Source organism: Lagenorhynchus albirostris, chromosome 4, assembly GCF_949774975.1.
Source record: "Lagenorhynchus albirostris chromosome 4, mLagAlb1.1, whole genome shotgun sequence".
In the NCBI taxonomy this organism is placed as follows: Eukaryota; Metazoa; Chordata; class Mammalia; order Artiodactyla; family Delphinidae; genus Lagenorhynchus; species Lagenorhynchus albirostris.
In genome coordinates, this window is record NC_083098.1 from 117377958 (window position 1) to 117397462 (window position 19505).

Genomic DNA, 19505 nt, shown 5'->3' on the forward strand with positions numbered 1-19505 from the left:
AAATAACCAAGAGATCACTGAAGAAATCAAAGAGAAAATCAAAAAATACCTAGAAACAAATGACAATGAAAACACGATGATCCAAAACCTATGGGATGCAGCAAAAGCAGTTCTAAGAGGGAATTTTATAGCTATAGAAGCCTACCTCAAGAAACAAGAAAAATCTCAAATAATCTAACGTTACACCTAAAGGAACTACAGAAAGAAAGACAAACAAAGCCCAAAGTTAGCAGAAGAAAGAATACATCAAGATCAGAGCAGAAATAAATGAAATAGAAACAAAGAAAACAATGGCAAAGATCAATAAAACTAAAAGCTGGTTCTTTGAGAAGATAAACAAAATTGATAAACCATTAGCCAGACTGATCAAGAAAAAGAGGAAGAGGACTCAAATCAATAAAATTAGAAATGAAAAAGGAGAAGTTACAGCAGACATCGCAGAAATACAAAGCATCCTAAGAGACTACTACAAGCAACTCTATGCCAATAAAATGGACAACCTGGAAGAAACTGACAAATTCTTAGAAAGGTATAACCTTCTAAGACTGAACCAGGAAGATATAGAAAATATGAACAGACCAATCACAAGTAATGAAATTGAAACTATGATTTAAAATCTTGCAACAAACAAAAGTCCAGGACCAGATGGCTTCACAGGTGAATTGTATCAAACATTTAGAGAAGAGCTAATACCCATCCTTCTCAAACTCTTCCAAAACATTGCAGAGGAAGGAAAACTCCAAAACTCATTGTATGAGGCCACCATCACCCTGATACCAAAACCAGACAAAGATACTACAAAAAAGGAAAATTACAGACCAATATCACTGATGAATATAGACGCAAAAATCCTCAACAAAATACTCGCAAACAGAATCCAACAACACATTAGAAGGATCATACGCCATGATCAAGTGGGATTTATCCCAGAGATGCAAGAATACTTCAGTATATGCAAATCAATCAATGTGATATACCATATTAACAAATTGAAGAATAAAAACCATATGATCATCTCAATAGATGCAGAAAAACCTTTGACAAAATTCAACACCCATTTATGATAAAAACTCTCCAGAAAGTGGGCATAGAGGGAACCTACCTCAACATGATAAAGGCCATATATGACAAATCCACAGCAAACATCATTCTTAATGGTGAAAAACTGAAATTATTTCCTTTAAGATCAGGAAGAAGACAAGGATGTCCACTGTCACCACTATTATTCAACATAGTTTTGGAAGTCCTAGCCACGGCAATCAGAGAAGAAAAAGAAATAAAAGTAATACAAATTGGAAAAGAAGAAGTAAAACTGTCACTGTTTGCAGATGACATGATACTATACATAGAGAATCCTAAAGATGCCACCAGAAAACTACTAGATCTAATCAATGAATTTGGTAAAGTTGCAGGATACAAAATTAATGCACAGAAATCTCTTGCATTCCTATACACTACTGTTCAAGAATCTGAAAGAGAAATTAAGGAAACATTCCCATTTACCAATGCAACAAAAAGATTAAAATATCTAGGAATAAAGCTACCTAGGGAGACAAAAGACTTGTATGCAGAAAACTATAAGACACTGATGAAAGAAATTAAAGATGATACCAACAGATGGAGAGATATACCATGTTCTTGCATTGGAAGAATCAAGAATGTGAAAATGACTATACTACCCAAAGCAATCCACAGATTCAATGCAATCCCTATCAAATTACCAGTGGTAATTTTTACGGAGCTAGCACAAAAAATCTTAAAATTTTTATGGAGACATAAAAGACCCTGAAGAGCCAAAGCAGTCTTGAGTGAAAAAAGTGGAGCTGGAGGAATCAGACTCCCTGACTTCAGACTATACTACAAAGCTACAGTAAGCAAGACAATATGGTACTGGCACAAAAACATAGATCAATGGAACAAGATAGAAAGCCCAGAGATAAACCCACGCACCTATGGTCAACTAATCTATGGCAAAGGAGGCAAGGATATACAATGGAGAAAAGACAGTCTCTTCAATAAGTGGTGCTGGGAAAACTGGACAATGACATGTAAAAGAATGAAATTAGAACACTCCCTAAAACCATACACAAAAATAAACTCAAAATGGATTAGAGACCTAAATGTAAGACCAGGCACTATAAAACTCTTAGAGGAAAACATAGGAAGAACACTGTTTGACATAAATCACAGCAAGATATTTTTGATCCGTCTCCTAGAATAATGGAAATGAAAACAAAAATAAACAAATGGGACTAATGAAACTTCAAAGCTTTTGCACAGCAAAGGAAACTATAAACAAGACCAAAAGACAACCCTCAGAATGGGAGAAAATATTTGCAAATGAATCAACGGACAAAGGATTAATCTCCAAAATATATAAACAGGTCACGCAGTTCAATATTACAAAAACAAACAACCCAATCCAAGAATGGGCAGAAGACCGTAATAGACATTTATCCAAAGAAGACATACAGATGGCCAAGAAGCACATGAAAAGCTGCTCAACATCACTGTTAGAGAAATGCAAATCAAAACTACAATAAGGTATCACATCACACCGGTTAGAATGGGTATCATCAGAAAATCTACAAACAACAAATTCTGGAGAGGGTGTGAAGAAAAGGGAACCCTCTTGCACTGTTGGTGGGAATATAAATTGATACAGCCACTATGGAGAACAGTATGGAGGTTCCTTAAAAAACTAAAAATAGAATTACCGTATGACCCAGCAATCCCCCTACTGGGCATATACCCAGAGAAAACCATAATTCAAAAAGACACATGCACCCCAATGTTCATTGCAGCACTATTTACAATAGCCAGGTCTCAGAAGCAACCTAAATGCCCATCGACAGTTGAATGAATAAAGATGTGGCACGTATATACAATGGAATATTACTCAGCCATAAAAAGGAACGAAATTGGGTCATTTGTAGAGATGTGGATGGATCTAGAGACTGTCATACAGAGTGAAGTAAGTCAGAAAGAGAAAAACAAAAATCGTATATTAATGCATATATGTGGAACCTAGAAAAGTGGTATAGATGAACCGGTTTGCAGGGCAGAAATTGAGACACAGATGTAGAGAACAAACGCATGGACACCAAGGTGGGGAAAGTGGCGGGGGTGGTGGGGAGGTGGTGGTAGTTGTGGGATGAATTGGGCGAATGGGATTGACATGTATACACTGATGTGTATAAAATTGATGACTAATAAGGACCTGCTGTGTAAAAAAAAAAAATTAAAAAATTTTTTTTAAAATCTCAATAATTTTCTTTTTGGAATTCATGTTAAAATGCTAATATTTTGGGGAAATTGGGTAAAATATATTATTAAAACTAATTTCACCTTTTTATTTTTTAATGTGGTTACTAGAATATTTTAAGTAATTTATGGGGTTCGCATTATATTTTTAGTGGACAGCATTTATCTAGGTATTAATCCTTTGTTAGTTTTCAATGCTGCAACTATTCTCTCTATCCGTTAACTTTGTTTTTCGTATCCTTCACTGAACAAAAAGCCTTAATTCTGTTGCAGTTAAATCATCAATTTTTCATTCATGATTTGTGCTTTCATGGTTTAATAAACTTCACAAAGATATTCTTCTTTTTCGTCTACTGGCTCTGTATTTTTACCTTTCTCACTTAGGGTTTTAATCCACTTAGAGTTCATCTTTGTATAGTGTTAAGTCAGAAGTTTAGCTTCTCTCCCGGTGAAGAGCCAGTTTTCTTAATATCATATACCACAACAAGGCATCCTTGTCCATCTTTTATGGTACACTTATATCAAATTCCCATAAACACAGATTTATTTCTGAACTCTCCATTCTGTTCCATTGGTCTGCTTCTACCCCAGAACCATACTGTAATATTTCTTAATAACTAATAATTTGAATCACTTCTCATTCCTATGCTGATATCGGTTAGAAACATCCCACCAAATGAGGTTCTATATTCTCCCTTTGCTTTCTCTAGTCAGCTATAGGTTTTGACCATTTAAATATTATTAATACATACCGCCATTGGAACTCCCTTTGACTGCCTTTTCTTTTTTGTTTTTTTTTTAACATCTTTATTAGCGTATAATTGCTTTACAATGGTGTATTATTTTCTGCTTTATAACAAAGTGTGACTGCCTTTTCTTTAAGGAGGTTGTTCTCAGTGAGTGTTTTAGAACTGTTAATGAGTAAAAATCTGCCTATCCATTCTAGACAGAGTTATCTGGTCTCATGAGCTGAACACATTGGATAATACTTGAACAACATAACTCAGAACCCAGTAAAATAACCCTCTCAGTATAAGACGTATAGGGGCTTGACCAATATGAATGACTGGATCTTTAGGAATACCCTCCAGACTTCACTATTTCAAGTGGTGCAGCTCCCAGCTATTTGAAACTGTGGTTCCAAAGGTCAGTGAAAACAATCTATGACCAATGAGTAAATTCAAAATTATTTCATTCACTGATAGACCATTCTGAGGCATGGAGCAGCTAGGGCTCATAATTCCTTATAAAGAATCTTTCATATGCTGGACATTGGAGTTTCAAATATAAATGAAATGCATTTTATTTATATATTTATATCTTGCTTCTTTCCCCAGAGAGAACTTAAAGAAAATAAAGTTAATAAAATAACAACCATCCCTTTAAGGAGTTCACCATCTAGCAAGGAAAACATGTCAACACTATTACCTTAATACAGAGTAGAAGTATTACAATACACATATATCACTAACAAAGTAAGGGATATTTAATACATAAGGGGAAGAGATTGAAGTATCACATTTGATTGGAAGATTAAAAAAATAGTCAGTGGGGCCCCGGTGGCGCAGTGGTTGAGAGTCCGCCTGCCGATTCAGGGGACGCGGGTTCGTGCCCCGGTCCGGGAAGATCCCACATGCCGCGGAGCGGCTGGGCCCGTGAGCTATGGCCGCTGAGCCTGCGCGTCTGGAGCCTGTGCTCCGCAACGGGAGAGGCCACAACAGTGAGAGGCCCGTGTACCACACACACACACACACACACAAAAAGGTAGTGCACTATTCTATATGAAAAGTGACTAAAGAAACCCAGCAACCAAATACGAGTGAACAACTTTATTCGATCTTGTTTTTTAAAAATGATATAAAAGACATTCTTGAAACAATTGGATTAATTCAGTACGGAATTACTATTAATTTTCTGAGGCATAATAATGGAATTGTGTTATACAGGAGTATATCTTTATTCTTAGGAGTTGCATGGTGAGTGTTTAGCAGGGAATTTCATGATGTCAAATTTACTCTGAAAAAATATAATGCAAATACAGCAAAATGTTAACAGTTATTGACTCCAAGCAGAGGAGGTGTTTCATTTTATAGTTCTTTTAACTTTGATGTATGTGGAATTTTTTTCATAATAAAACTTAGAATAACTTGATTCTCTCCTTTGGGTGATATTAATGTTAAAAAAAATTTAAAAAAGAGTAGGCATTAAGCAAGCAGAGAAGGGGAGCAGGGAGGATGACATCCTAGGCGTATGGGAAAGCTTGCATGAAGGCACAAAGGTAATATGCTTGTGTACTAAGAGACTAAGGACTTGTCCCTGAGAATGTGTAAAATTCAGATCTGAATCACCATGTGGATGATGAGCAAACCTCTACTGAACACCTACTACTGTAACTGTCTTTCACATCACTTAGAGTTCTTTGGCTGCCAGTGATAAAAATCAGTTGAAGTAAAAGCTGAACAGCCAGGACTTAAGAAGAGCTAGAATGAACACAGCTCTGGGATATAGGATCAATAACCAGTCTTCCCAAGGAGAATGGACCGGCTCTAATCCTCTTCCCTTTTTGCGTTTCTCTACTTATGAGCCAATCTTTAGGAGAGAGAGTAAGATCTAGACCCAAGCAAGTCCTCTTAACACGGGCACTAAGGGATCAGTCTCTTACTGGGTGGCATTCTTGCTCACCTAAATTCAATTCTATTGAATTCTATCTTCTATTTTCTGGGCAACCCTTGAAGCCTTCTTCTCTTTTTGCTTGTTAGCCAGAGTTGGCTTGCCGCCAAAGAACCACAATACAATTTTGACTCTTTTTTATTCGTAGTTAGACTCCTGAACATTTCCCCATCATACACTCCATGACACAATTTCTCGTGGTTTATTTTTGTCTGAATCTTTATGGTAGATATGAAATTAGGAGGTTTAAGTTAAAAAAATATTTTCCCCTCTACATTTGGGAAGGTATAGGGGTTAAGGATGGAGAGTACTGCCTAGGGGAAAATAAGTACATTAATGGCAATAATGTAAGATTGAAGATATCACATGGCAAGAAAGAGGTAAAACTAAACTGTGAGAGAAGCACCTGAAGGAGAATGCAGGTCTTGTTGAGTGAGAGAGGGTTAATGCGTGTCTTGTTGAGTGAGAGAAGGTTAGAATAGCCAGCACTGGGGATGTGATATTCGAAATACAACTTGAGGCGCTGGTAGAATTCTCAAAGGCATTTCAGGAAGAAGAAATAGCATAAACAAAAGCATGGAGCTGGGGACCGTAGGCTATGCCCAGGAGGCAGGTTCTGATCATATTAGGAAGAACTTGGACGCCCGGCTAAGGAATCTGCATTTAATTGTAGGTAGGAAATCACTTAAGGTGTCTGAATGAGAGAGTTACATGGTTAAAAGCAACGTTTTTAAAGAAAATGAGTTTGTTAGAGTTTTGTAGGACCTTGCTGCTCAAAGTCTGGTCAAGGACCAGCAGCATGATTTCACCTGGGAACCTATGCAGAACCTCAGCCTCCCTTTCCCAGAGCCAGCGAATCTAAACCTGTAGAGTAGCAAGAAACCCTCAAGTGATCTACTCGCACATTAAACTTTGGGAAGCACTGATGTCAAATACAGTGGAAGAGGAAGATTTGACTTGAGACCAGTTGGAAGACTAGGCCAGGGAGAGATGAACAAAGGTGAGAGCAGCAGACACACCAAGACTAATGAGATTGGCCAAAAAGGGAGAAGGCATGATGGCACAGAGCTTTTAGGCTGCTTCACTCATTTTCCTAACAGATTAATCCTCTTACCTTATTCATTAAAGTCATTGTTTCTTTTTAATACATTTTTCTTCTATTTGTTCTTTCTATTCATTAGCAAGCACTGTTTCTTTCTAATTGTTTCATAGGCCATAAAACAAATGAGAAATTTTCTTGAGCCTAGTTTTTAAGGGATGCAGGTTGCAACTACTGCTGTGCCACATGCTGGAATAAAAAAAAAAATCGCATAAAGAGATTAGAAAGGAGAAATAAGAAGAGTGAAAACATCTCCTTTTGTATTTCAGGGTTTTCTTCCCTTCTGTGTTTAATATGAATCAAACAGGTGTGCATTCAAAGCGTGCAAGTGTGTCTTCATCAGCTTTTAATCATCAGCTTCAAGAAAATTCAGATCCTCCGAAAGAGGGAAAAATAAACAGCTGAGCAGTGTGCCTCATTTACACTTCAAATATACTTTGAATTGGTTTTTCCTCAATTAATCAAATAGCTGGTGTATCCCTAAAGTAGTGTAAAGTGACACGCTGTGTGAAATCAATTTTTCTTTCCAAAATCATTAAATCCAGTAGCCTGTGACTACATCCCTACTAATCCTGGTACCAATCCTTTCATCCTCCATTAACTTTGGCACGCCTAACAGGCTGTCAAGAATAATTTCCCAGGACGTAAATAATTCAGAAATTAAAAATTAATAAATAATAACAGAGAACTACTGGGAGACAGGCTGGGTCAATTAGTGCTTTCTGCATTCTGTTTCTTCGCAGCAGGGGGGGCAGCCACATTCGTTACTTGAATCTTTCCTTCAATTCTGAGGTCTGATTTACAGCTCTTTATTACTGGATCCAGTCAGACACAATTACCTCCATCACTATCTCAGTTCCTAACTTCAAAGAAACGAACGTTTTCTTGTCTGCTTTTTTTCTCCTTGCAGCAGGCTCAGCTTGACATCCCTGGAATTTCTTCCACGCAGACTAATTAATAAGTCTTCGACTTATCGTATTCACTTCTCTTCTTTGATGTGCTACCTTAGTCAATCATCCCATTTAATTAGAATTTCAGTGATAACTTTACTTATCTTGTGGCGAGATGTAAATTAAAATAATAGGATTTTAATTCTCTTTTTTATGGGGTTATGACATTTTGGAAGAAAAAGTTTCAACACAAACATGATATTATGTATTCTCTATGCAGGGGTAGAGGAGCATCCTGCAAAACTATTTTCCTCTTGCTACAAGATAGTATTGCTGTTAAGCAAGCAATCATGGAAAGGCACTGTATTTTTCTATAGCATCGTTTCATCAAGTCCTTCACAGAGAAAAAAATTACCTTGATTTGCATAAATAATTGGAACAAAGTACAGGTCATGTTGCCAGTAAAGGCACTGGCTATGTTTTGAAGAAAAAAATATCCCAGAAAGTCAAGGCTTTGATATACCAACCCTGTTAACTCTTTTTGCCCTTGCCTGTCAATCCATGCTAATTTCCATTTTAGTAAATTCTCTACTAGTTTCTTTAGATTTCTTCCCTAATATACCACAAGGAAATAAAAAGGTTCTCCCAAGAACACAACAGACATTAGCAAAGCACAAGATGTAACACTGATGTGCAAAATTGGTTAATAAGGGAATGCAGAAAGCAGCATTTCATTCTAGAAAACAATACTAAGACCAATATTTATTAAGCTTCCACTGTGTACCAGCCTCAGTCTCATGCGTTACGTCTGTTAATTCTTCCAGCATACCCATAATAAAGGATTATTATTCCCATATTACAGATGAGACAGTGTCAGTGAGGTTAACCTGGCCTTCCTAAGGTCACAAAGGTAGCATATGAGGATGAAGAAATACAGAAGGCATAAGAAGAATAACGTTTAAGTCTCTGAGCATAGCATTTAAAGCCCTCCATGATCTGACTTCATACTGCCTGCCAAACTCATGTTCTTTCTATTCTATTACATAAACTCATCCAAAATACATCTCCAGGCATTAACCCAGTGCCAGATTCTAGCATTATACCTTATTAATACATCATCAATGGTTACCTTAATGCTTATAGACATTGGCTGAAATTCAGTCATTGTAGTTATAAATAGTAATCTCAATCATCATAAATATATTATTTTAAAATAACGAGTACAAACAGAAAAGCACATATATATATGCAAGTTTTAGAATAAGAAAATAATCTTTTCTCTCATTTTCTTGTACTATTTTTCCCCAGGAGTGAAATAATTAGCTTTTTTGTTTGTGGCTTAAAAAAGAAAGTTACTAACAATAGAAACATCAATGGGAATTAGTCTATCCTTGATCTCTCAATCTTTCCCCTCCACTACGCTCAATAACAATGTCCAGTAAGACAACAAACAGAGGTTACGGTGACCAATAGAAATTTATTTCATTAGTTAGATCTGAAACCACTGCATTAATGCCATTTTGAAGCTAACCTTTCAGGGATTTAATACAGTTGTTCTTTAACAATAGAACTTGGTTCATTTACTGCTTAAGACATGATTATTTAAATTAAAGTTAATTGGTTTCCTTACTCTCCTTTAGGGCTTTAGGCTTAGAACATTTCTATTAGAAAAGTCTAATTTGTCTCAAGTTCTTATTTCTAAATTTTAGAGTGGTTAAAATGCTGTCATATTTTAACTCTTTGTAGCAAAAATTATGTCTAAATTACAGCTCAAACTGGCAAAGCAATTAAAGATGCAGGTGACGCAATTAACAAAAGGGCTCAATCGTAGTTCACAAGACTTGGAGCTACAGTGTAAGTTGAGCAGTCGTCTCTGCCAGGGCCTCTCACAGGTTGAGAAAAGCTTGAGGCTACTTTTCCTGAGGTTCCCAAGTATCAATTTAAAAATGAAGACATGCCAAAGCAAGATTACCAAAACCATCACATATTTTAAGTGTTTACATTGGACCAAATAATGTTTTAATACACAAAATAGGGTGTAACAGAATTAGGCTATTCATAAATAATCACAGTACCAATAAAAGGCATAAATTCATGGAGCACTATAGGCTGTGACACCCAGTAATGGGACAAAGTACACAAGTTCTACAATGAAAGTCTTTCAATCCCTTTCCTGTATCTCAATGACTGTAAATATAACCTCATCTTGAAAAAAATGTTAAATTCTTAACTTCATGCTCTCCGGAACAGGAGGCTCGAGTTCAAATGCTCCCTCTCACCATTCCTTGATAAGCTCCAATCTCATACATTCACTCAAAAATTATTTTGAGTGCTTACTACATGCCAGGCATTAAAAATATATCAGTTCAAAAAAAATTCTTTTTAAAAGGACGAAACTCCCTACCTCATGGAGCATATTTCTAACGGAGATAGATAACATATAATAAACACAATAAATAAATATATAGTACATAGAAAATAAATGCAGGAAAAAATACAGAACAGGGTTCAGGGGATCTATAAGTGCCAATGAATGATAGAAATGTACGATTTATCAATATATAGGATAGTTAGGATAGGCCTCGCCAAAAAGTAACCTTAAGCAAACAAGTGAAGGAAGTAAGTAAGAGTAAGCCATGCAGACATCTGGGGGAAGAGCATTCCAGGCAAAGGAATGGCCAGTGAAACAGAAACACCATGGTGCCTTTGTGCAAACTAGAAAAGGTGTTGCTTCCCCCATTGATCTGAGGAGAAAATTTTAATTAGCATCTTAAAGGATACTGAGAAGAAAATTAACAAATTCAACACCCCTTCCTGACATGGCAAAAAAATTAAATAGATTAAGAAATAATAATCAATGGCTATCTCCTTAACACAACTTAGCAGAGAAACACTGGATGCTTTCCTGCTAAAGTCAGGAATATGCAAAAAAAGTCCATTATCTACACTACTATTAAATGTTGTGTTTGAAGTATCAGCCAATAGAATTGGACAAGAGGTATAAGAATTAGAAAGGAAGAGGTAATATACCTGGATAATATACCTGGACACCCCTCCAAAATAAATTAAAAAATTAAATACCAATAACAAGTAAGGTAGTAGAATATAAATTAATAAACAAAAATTCATAGACTTCCATAAAAAGAAAACAGTTAAATGGACTAATGGAAAAGAGAATGCCATTTATATTAGCAGCAAAACAGATAAAATACCTAGAAATAGACTTAATTAAAAGAATGCAGAAAAACTATATCAATAAAGCTTTAAAAATAGAGATGAATAAATAGAAAGACATTCCATGTTCTTGGATAGGATGACTCAACATCATAGAGGTCAATTCTCCCCAAGTTAACAGATAAATTCAATGTAATAAAAATGTCAACAAGTTTTTGTCTGGAGCTAAACAAGTTGATTCTAAAATGTGTATGTGAGTAGATATGCAAGGCCTAAAATTATTTTAATTTTTCATATAAAATATCCTGAAATCAATAAAAAGCAATCAGCCACATGAGATGACAAGGCAACAAAAACCAAGAGAAATATCACACAATAGAAAGCCATGCTTGGGGGATTCAGAGAATGGAGTTATCAGTCACAAAACATTAAAATAATTCTGCTAAATATACTCAGGTACTCAAGGAAAGAAAAATCAAGGTTAAAAATTTCGCATAGAATGAGAAATATAAAAAGAGAAATAAATGGAAAGCTTAGAACTGAAATGAAAAGCCCACTGGAGTTATACTGAAAAGAGAATTAATGAACTGGAAGACAGGTGAAAACAAAACAGAACAAAGCATGGAAAAACAAAAGGATAGTAAATATTAAAGAGTGTAGGAAACTGTGGTATCTTTAAAATATAATCCTAAAATCATTGACACTCTATCCATCAAGAGGTGAGGATATATGTCCACTGCCTTTGAATCTGGGGGGCTCGTAACAGCTTTGACCAATAGAATATGGTGGAAGTAATGCTATGTAACTTCCAAGGCTAGATCATAAAAGGCCATGCAGCTTCTACTGGTTCTCTTAGACTGCTTGCTTTATAGATGCTCCCTCTCAAGATACGCCCTCTCAGCTGCCATGTGTGAGAAGTCCAAGCCCCATGGAGAAGCCATGGAGAGGTGCTCTGATGGACAGTCTCAGGCTGAGACTGGCCTTGGAGGTATCCCAACCCAGGAGTTAACTAAAAAAGTGTTCAGATGATTCCAGCCTCCAGCTGTTCAACTCACCCCCAGGTGAAGCACCCCCAGTTATCCCGTAGCAAGGACAAACCATTCCCACGACACCATGAAGAAATTCCTGACCATGTAATCCATAAGCATAACAAAATGGTGTTACTTTATGCCACTAAGTTTGAGGTGGTTTGTTACAACAGCAACTGATAACCAGAAGAGGGCCTAGAAATACAGCGATAAGAATACAGTATATAACTGGATATATTTAGTAAGTGTACCCCAAATTAAAAAAGAGCTAAAAGGAGAGAGATTAATAAAAACAAGTGAGGTTCTTTGAAATGTTTACTAAGATTGCCACATCTCTGGCAAGTCTGATCAAGAAAAAATGCAAACACAGGTTGAAAGAGAAGAAAAGTCATGTTATAGAACTGGGTTATGTAGAACAAGGGAAAACTGTGACAGTGAGACTATTGTTTTTATCTACTGGGGTGGAGGTGGGCACAGAAAGGTAGGTAAAGTACACTAAGTACACTACAGTGTACTAAGGGCTCCCATCTTCTGTTATACTCAACTGCCCAGCAACAGTCTCTCCAGAAATAGTGAGAATATATTCCAAGTAAATGCATTCTTTTGTTCATTCATTCAAAAACCACATTTGGCTCTCAACCCCAGCCTCCATCTCAATACCTGGTACAGAGACAAAAGGAATTCCAGGGGACAGAAAGTAAAGAACTGGGAAGGAGAGAAGGAACTATGTCAAGGGCAGGGGAGAAGCAGCTGTGTGAGAGTCAGCAAAGGGAGGGATATAACCAGAGCCTTCCATCTGGTGTGGTGACAAAGATGGCAGTGATGTGAGACAAGACGGAATTAAAGGCCTCACAGTCTGAGGCAGATCTCTGTATGGACAGGGCATTTGCCCTCAGTCACTTGCCTGCTTTCTCACCTCTATAATTGGACTGGAAAACCTGAAAGGGAATTTGAGTGGACACTGGGATACTCTACTCAAATCCTCTCTTCTGGGCCAAGGATATTAGCTGGGTCACTGGACGTTGCTCTCAGCTTCAGGAAACGGCGTCACCCTTGGTCCGGGAGCAGCCAGACCAAAGACTGGCTGATGTGGGTTGCAAAGGCCCAGCTTCCTTGCCAGTTTGGGACAGCTATGAAGAGCCATCCCAATTCCAGAGCTCCCCGTTGGAACAGCTGAGGCCTCAGTTGTAACAACACTGTGGGTCTCCTGATCCTACCTTCCTCACTCCCTTACAGGTGTATTTTTTAAGACCACTCCCCAGTACACCAGCATATAACTCTCTCAGTATGTTTCCAGGGAGCTTAATCTAAGATTAAAAATGTAAAGACCGTTTTTAGCGGTCTTCCTTAGAGCCCAGGGAAAGTGTTTACTTTTTTGCAAGTCATGAACCGCTTTGACCATATAGTGAAAACTAAGGACCCTCTTCTCAGAAAAATACACAGAAGCACTTAATGTAAACTTTCACATGCTATTTTAGAGAGGTCATTTTTTTTTCTTCCTCATCTTTAAGGCCCTGTTAAAACTTTACCAGCTATGTGAAGCCTCAAGAAATGAGCACTCACTCTCTACAAGAGGGGTCCGCAACCGGCCGTGGACTGGTACCGCTCAGCGGCCTGCTAGGAACCGGGCGCACAGCAGGAGGTGAAGAGCGGGCAAGCAAGCAAAGCTTCATCTGCGGCTTCCCAACACTCGCATTACCGCCTGAACCATCCCCCATATCCCCTCCCAACCGCCCCCCCCCAAAAAAAACCGTCTTCCACGAAACCGGTCCTTGGTGCCAAAAGGGTTGGGGACCACTGCTCTACAAGACACCGTGCTGAGTGCTTTAACTTCATGATGATTTTGATCACGACATAACTCTGCAAGGTTACTAACAGCTTCCTGTTCGAGATGTAAGGACTCACCCAACATAACACAGCTAATAATTAGCAGATTTTGGATTAAAATCCTAATGTGTAAAATTTGTGCTCTGAATGAAGGACAAGAAAAAGGAAGGGCCGGTTAAGGACAGTAACTCCTCAAAGGTCACCTAGTGATAAGTGTCAGTATTGGGCTTCAAACTCAGGCCTAACCCCAAAGGTGGCGCTCTTTAAGTCAAATATGTCTTAGCGCCCTTGAGAACGGTAAAAGCCTGGTTTTGTCCCACCTCTGCCCTTCGTAGGTCCTTCGTCATTTGTATTTGTTTCTACAGGGATTCCCGAAAGACCTTCGTGTGGCGCTGTTGCGGAAGGCTGGGAGCATCCCGACCCACAGAGGGGCGGCACGTCGCTAGACGTACAACGCGGCGGTGCTATGAATCCCCGCCCACCGAGGGGAGCTGCGTGGCTTCCGTACAACATGGCTGCGTTCTTGCCGCCACGCCTCTTCCTGTGACGTACTTCCTATCGTGCGCAGTCATATTTGACCCTTGAACTTGCTGGTGCTTTTTGCTTCCTCTTCCGGGGACGGTATCTAGAGGTATGGTTGCTTTTTCCTTGTCTTCATTGCTACTGCCTTTACAATCGGCCGCCATCCGGGGAGTTGCAGGAGACGGGGTCTCTCAGGCACAGTCTTTTGAGCTGGCGTGGGGGTAAGGGCTTAGGAGGAAGGTTGGTAGTGAGCAGCTCCCCGGACTTTAGCTTCAGACACCTCTCGATCCCGACCTCCGCTCCGCAGCAGTGAGTGGCAGGAGCTCACCACCCGTGGCTTTGCCGCCTTTGCAGTCTGGCGTTCGGAGACAAATGAGTTGTGAGTTCCGGCTGATGGAGACTGCGAAGTCGCCGGACGTTCTCATATCTTAGGCCATGCTTTAACCCCGCGCCTGTAGCTGTTCTCCAGGCTCTGGGAGGGTCGACGACCGACACGTTCAGGTCATTTCAAAATGTGTTCTAAGACCAATAGCAAGTAAGATAAAAATTTTTAATAGAGAGTTTTCTGTCTTGGTTTTGGAGAGGCAAACGGCTGATTGGGTCACTCGCACCGGCCTTCCGTGTGGGTTTTGATGTCTGACAGTTCCAGTGTAATGATAGTAAGAAGCTTGCAACACCAGATGCAGGCTGTTGCCTTTTAAGTAACATACTGTGACGAAATGGTTACAAAATTTGGGGAAAATTAGGTTGATTCAAGTTTGCCTATGTTTTATGGTATTTTGGGTAGTTCACTGAAAAAAGAAGAAAAACCAGTTGGATGCCATAATCCAGAAACACTTGATCCAGTACCAAAATTAGTATTAAATGGCACCTAACTTATCCCGGATGCTGCTTTGGGGGCAGAACACTGAGCCTTGGGCAGCCACTAGGTTGGGGCAGAATGCCTGCTGTCGTTTAATCCTAATGACAGTTGTGTGAAATAGTCAAAAATTATATTTTACAGATAAGCAAGCTGGCCTACGGAGCTTTATAGTCTCAGTAAATGGTATAGCTAAGGATTCAACTTACACATAGGTGTGCTCGTGTGCTCTTCCTTTAAAACCAGCGTTTCTCAAACTTGCCTGTTGGTAGCACTTTTCTGGATAGTACTCCAAACAGAATCAGACTCTTTGAGAGAAAAGCCTGGTAATTAAAATTTTAACCAAGTGCCACGTTTGATTACCGTCAGGAAAACAAACATCGCCCCTTAGCATTCTTCCCAATCACCCTTAAATATAAGTATAGCTGTCCCTCAGTATCCTGGGGGATTGTTGCAGGATCCCCGAGGATACCAAAATCGCTGATGCTTAAGTCACTTGTGTAAAATCCTCCCATATACTTTAAATCATCTCTAGATTTCGTATAACACGTAATGCAATGTAAATGACTGTAAATAGTTGTGGGCACGCAGCAAATTCGAGTTTTGCTTTTTGGAACTTTGTGAAGTTTATTTTCCCTGGGTATTTTTGACCCGCGGTTCGTTGGATCTGCGGATGCAGAACCTGCGGGTACAAAGGGTCAGCAGTAGTTTATTTATTTATTTTGGTATACAAATGTGTTTATTGTAGGGGGATGTAATCGCCACTGCACAGTAGAACCTCAGGGAAAAGAGGAGCTCCAAGTTCCCCTTTGTTTTGCAGGGTCGGGGAGAAATGGTCAATAATCTTAAATAACCATCATATTCAGGATGGATCAGTCTGCACTAGGTCCAGCCCTAGGTCCCAAAGACCAAGAGGATGCTAAGGGGCTTCCGGTGGGGGCATAAAGGATCAATGTTCCCTGTTCCTTCACCTGCTTAAATCACTGGCTTTGGCTCCCCTTCTCCGGGAAGCCCCCTGATTAAGCCAACCCAGGCAGCTAAAGCATCTTCTTTCTCCTTCCACCTCTAAGCTCTGGGCTGAGAGATTCTACTCTTTGTGGTTTGATTCAGTCTCCCCAGTTCATCCTCATGTAAATCGTCAGCTGTAGTTTTAAAACATGGAATCCTTTTCATAAGATACCTTAAGATAAGGATATTTTATGTAAGAACGTACATGGGTAATGTGTAAACTCTGTGATGCTGTTTTGTTTTAAGGTTTGAATTTTTCTACAATGCAGTTTTATTTCATCTTGATTTAGGCATTCAGGATGGTTCAGCGTTTGACATACCGTCGTAGGCTGTCCTACAATACAGCCTCTAACAAAACCAGGCTGTAAGTATTTCCAAAATTAATATACATATTGTCATTTATTCTACAAAATGTTGAGCTGTTGTCTATTCTCTCACTTTCTAGGTCCCGAACCCCTGGTAATAGAATTGTTTACCTTTATACCAAGAAAGTTGGGAAAGCACCAAAATCCGCATGTGGCGTGTGCCCAGGCCGACTTCGAGGAGTAAGTGATCCTTTTGCTGTGAATAACATAAGAAGGGTTGAGCATTAATTCCTTTGGTGAGTGAGTGAAGGAGCGGTCGCCACTAGGGGGGTTGAGAATTACTAAGCCTTCATGATCCATATCTGTGAAGAACGTAGACTTTCTTTTAAAACCTATGTGGCAAATACAGTGAAATGCCTTTCAGGTAGATCAGTGTACCATTTCCCTTTGTAACCTAGATTAATGTTTATACTTAATACTCATCAGAAATCTAGGACAATTTCTGTTTCTGTTAAAGCATCACAAAATAATCTCAGCGTTTTCTTTATGCAGGTTCGTGCTGTGAGACCTAAAGTTCTTATGAGGTTGTCTAAAACGAAAAAACATGTTAGCCGGGCCTACGGTGGTTCCATGTGTGCTAAATGTGTCCGTGACAGGTAAATAACTATGAAATCACATGGGCTATCTTAAGTGTGTCTGTGTCTGTTGCACTGCATGCTAATCATTATTAGAAGACTGGTGAAAAAATACCAAAAGTTGCATATTGTATCAGTAGAATCCTCCTTGACTAGGGATAATCGATGCTGAACAAACTAATAAATGATATTAGCTCCTATTCAGTTATGATGTTGGGACATCTTTATGCTAGATGTAGAAATTAAATGGTTGGGTGGGGCAGGCAGGTAAGAAAGTCCCAGGTTGATGGAGAGTGGAAGGTCCTAAAAGTGTAGGAACAGAATCGCCGTACGTAGTTCTAGTGTGGCTGGAGCAGAATGTTTTGGGAGATGATACACGGGAAAGGTGGAAACATCACAGGTAATGAAGGGCCTCATAGGACAGATTTTTTGGCTTGATTCTTTAAAATGTGGTAATTGATGGGGTGTGAGCAGGGCAGGGAAACCTTCGGAGTGCCAGAGACTAAGTGTGCAGCGGGATGGATAGTGAAGTCATTCTTTCAGCAAAGGGTGAGTGCTTGGAACGGTTTCTCTGCTTTGTCAAGGCACCTACGTGAAGACCGAAGGCTGGATCGCGGGTGAATGGGGTTATTGGGAGATGACTGGGTCTTGTGGATGTGCAAAAGGATTGGTAGTGGCATAGGTAGGAATAGAAGCAGTGGGGTTTATGGTGATAATATTTGCTCAGCATTTTTATGATAAGCTCTGCCAAAAGTCCATCTGGGAGGTATTTTTTATTTATTTATGTTTTGGTGGAGAAACCAAGGCTTGTTGCTTAAAGTTACATAGCTGGTAAGAGGATTCCTTCCAGGTTTTATTGAGGCTCTTGCTCTTAATTAACCCTACTGGCTACATTAAGTTTTCTCCAGAGACCTATGTGGGAAGATTTGAGAGGTGATTGGTCTTTAGAAGAGAAGAAGTTGGTTCGGAGGAGTGGTTTGCCTTCAGTTCATTCAGCTTTTGTTCTATAAAGTGCTCTGGCTAAGTCTCTACACCAAATCTGACATCAAACTTTGCAAGTTCATTCTACCTTTCAGGAGTTAATTTGTAAGGGGAGGTTAGGCATGTTACATTAATACAAATACAAGCTAAATATAAATTCCATGAAATATAGGAGAACTTCACTATGGTTGAAGTTTGGAGGAGAAATGACTTTAAAGTAGCCAAGAATCTGGGAGTGGTATTCGAGGTGGCACCTGAGTGACGGGTAAATTTTAGACAAGAGGTCGAGCGGGCACTGCAGGCAGGGAATGGACATAGTTTGATCCGGCACATTGAGGGTATAAAAGGAATGAGAAATGAGATTGGAAAGGTAACGTTGGAGATGAATGAGTCATGAGTTGCAAGCTAGAGGAGTTTGGCTTTTTACCAGTCTTTGGTTCCCAGACTTTGCTAAACATAACCACATGAGCACATTTGTTAAAATATATTCTCAGGCCCTAGCTTCTGGAGATTTGGGTGTAGATCTATAGGGTAGCCTAAAGAATAGCATTTGCTGTGACACTGAGGGAGTCTGTAGTCTTTGCTCTGGGTAAGAGTGACATCAGCTCTATTTCTGTAATGTGGTTATGTCCAGGACATTTGAAGGAGTCAGAAATCCCAGGCTTTTGAGGGTAGATTATTAGATAACCAGGGGTACCAGAAGGACACCTTAAGCTGAAAGGGTCTGTCCATAGAATTTTTTCAGCTCTTAAGTTTTAAATCTGTACTTGTGTAGGTTTTGTTTACTTTTCTGGGTATCTTACCTGATTGCTTTACTCGGTTCTTTTATGACACTTTTCTTTCTTGTGTTAAATTGATTTTTTTAAAACTGTATTTAACATTTTCTTTTCTAGGATCAAGCGCGCTTTCCTCATTGAGGAGCAGAAAATCGTTGTGAAAGTGTTGAAAGCACAAGCACAGAGTCAGAAAGCTAAATAGAAAAATAAAGCTTCTTTGAGTAATAAAAAAATCAAAAAGCCTTGTTCTGTTATTTCTATTGTGGTTTGTTAGTGTACACGTTTGGTTTCTGTAGTAACGAGAGGGCCCCCCAACACACACACACAATTTTTAGTTGATTACTTTTTCTAAAAGTAAGTGGAGGTCAGTGATGGCTAAAATTTTTTGATGGTAGCTCTAGATAACATTAAAATATGGACTGTAATATATTTTCTCTTAGGAACTATGTTATGTGTTCCTGTTAAAT

At 38.9% G+C, this 19505-nt stretch overlaps 1 protein-coding gene across 1 annotated transcript; it reads left to right on the forward strand.

Annotated features, from left to right (window-relative positions):
• Positions 1-14526: 14526 nt before the first annotated feature.
• RPL34 (ribosomal protein L34) lies at positions 14527-19283 on the forward strand. The gene is made up of 5 exons (XM_060148579.1): positions 14527-14583; positions 16632-16705; positions 16787-16886; positions 17199-17302; positions 19156-19283. The coding sequence occupies exons 2-5, from the start codon at positions 16641-16643 to the stop codon at positions 19238-19240; spliced, it is 354 nt and encodes a 117-aa protein (XP_060004562.1). The 5' UTR covers positions 14527-14583; positions 16632-16640; the 3' UTR covers positions 19241-19283.
• Positions 19284-19505: the final 222 nt, after the last annotated feature.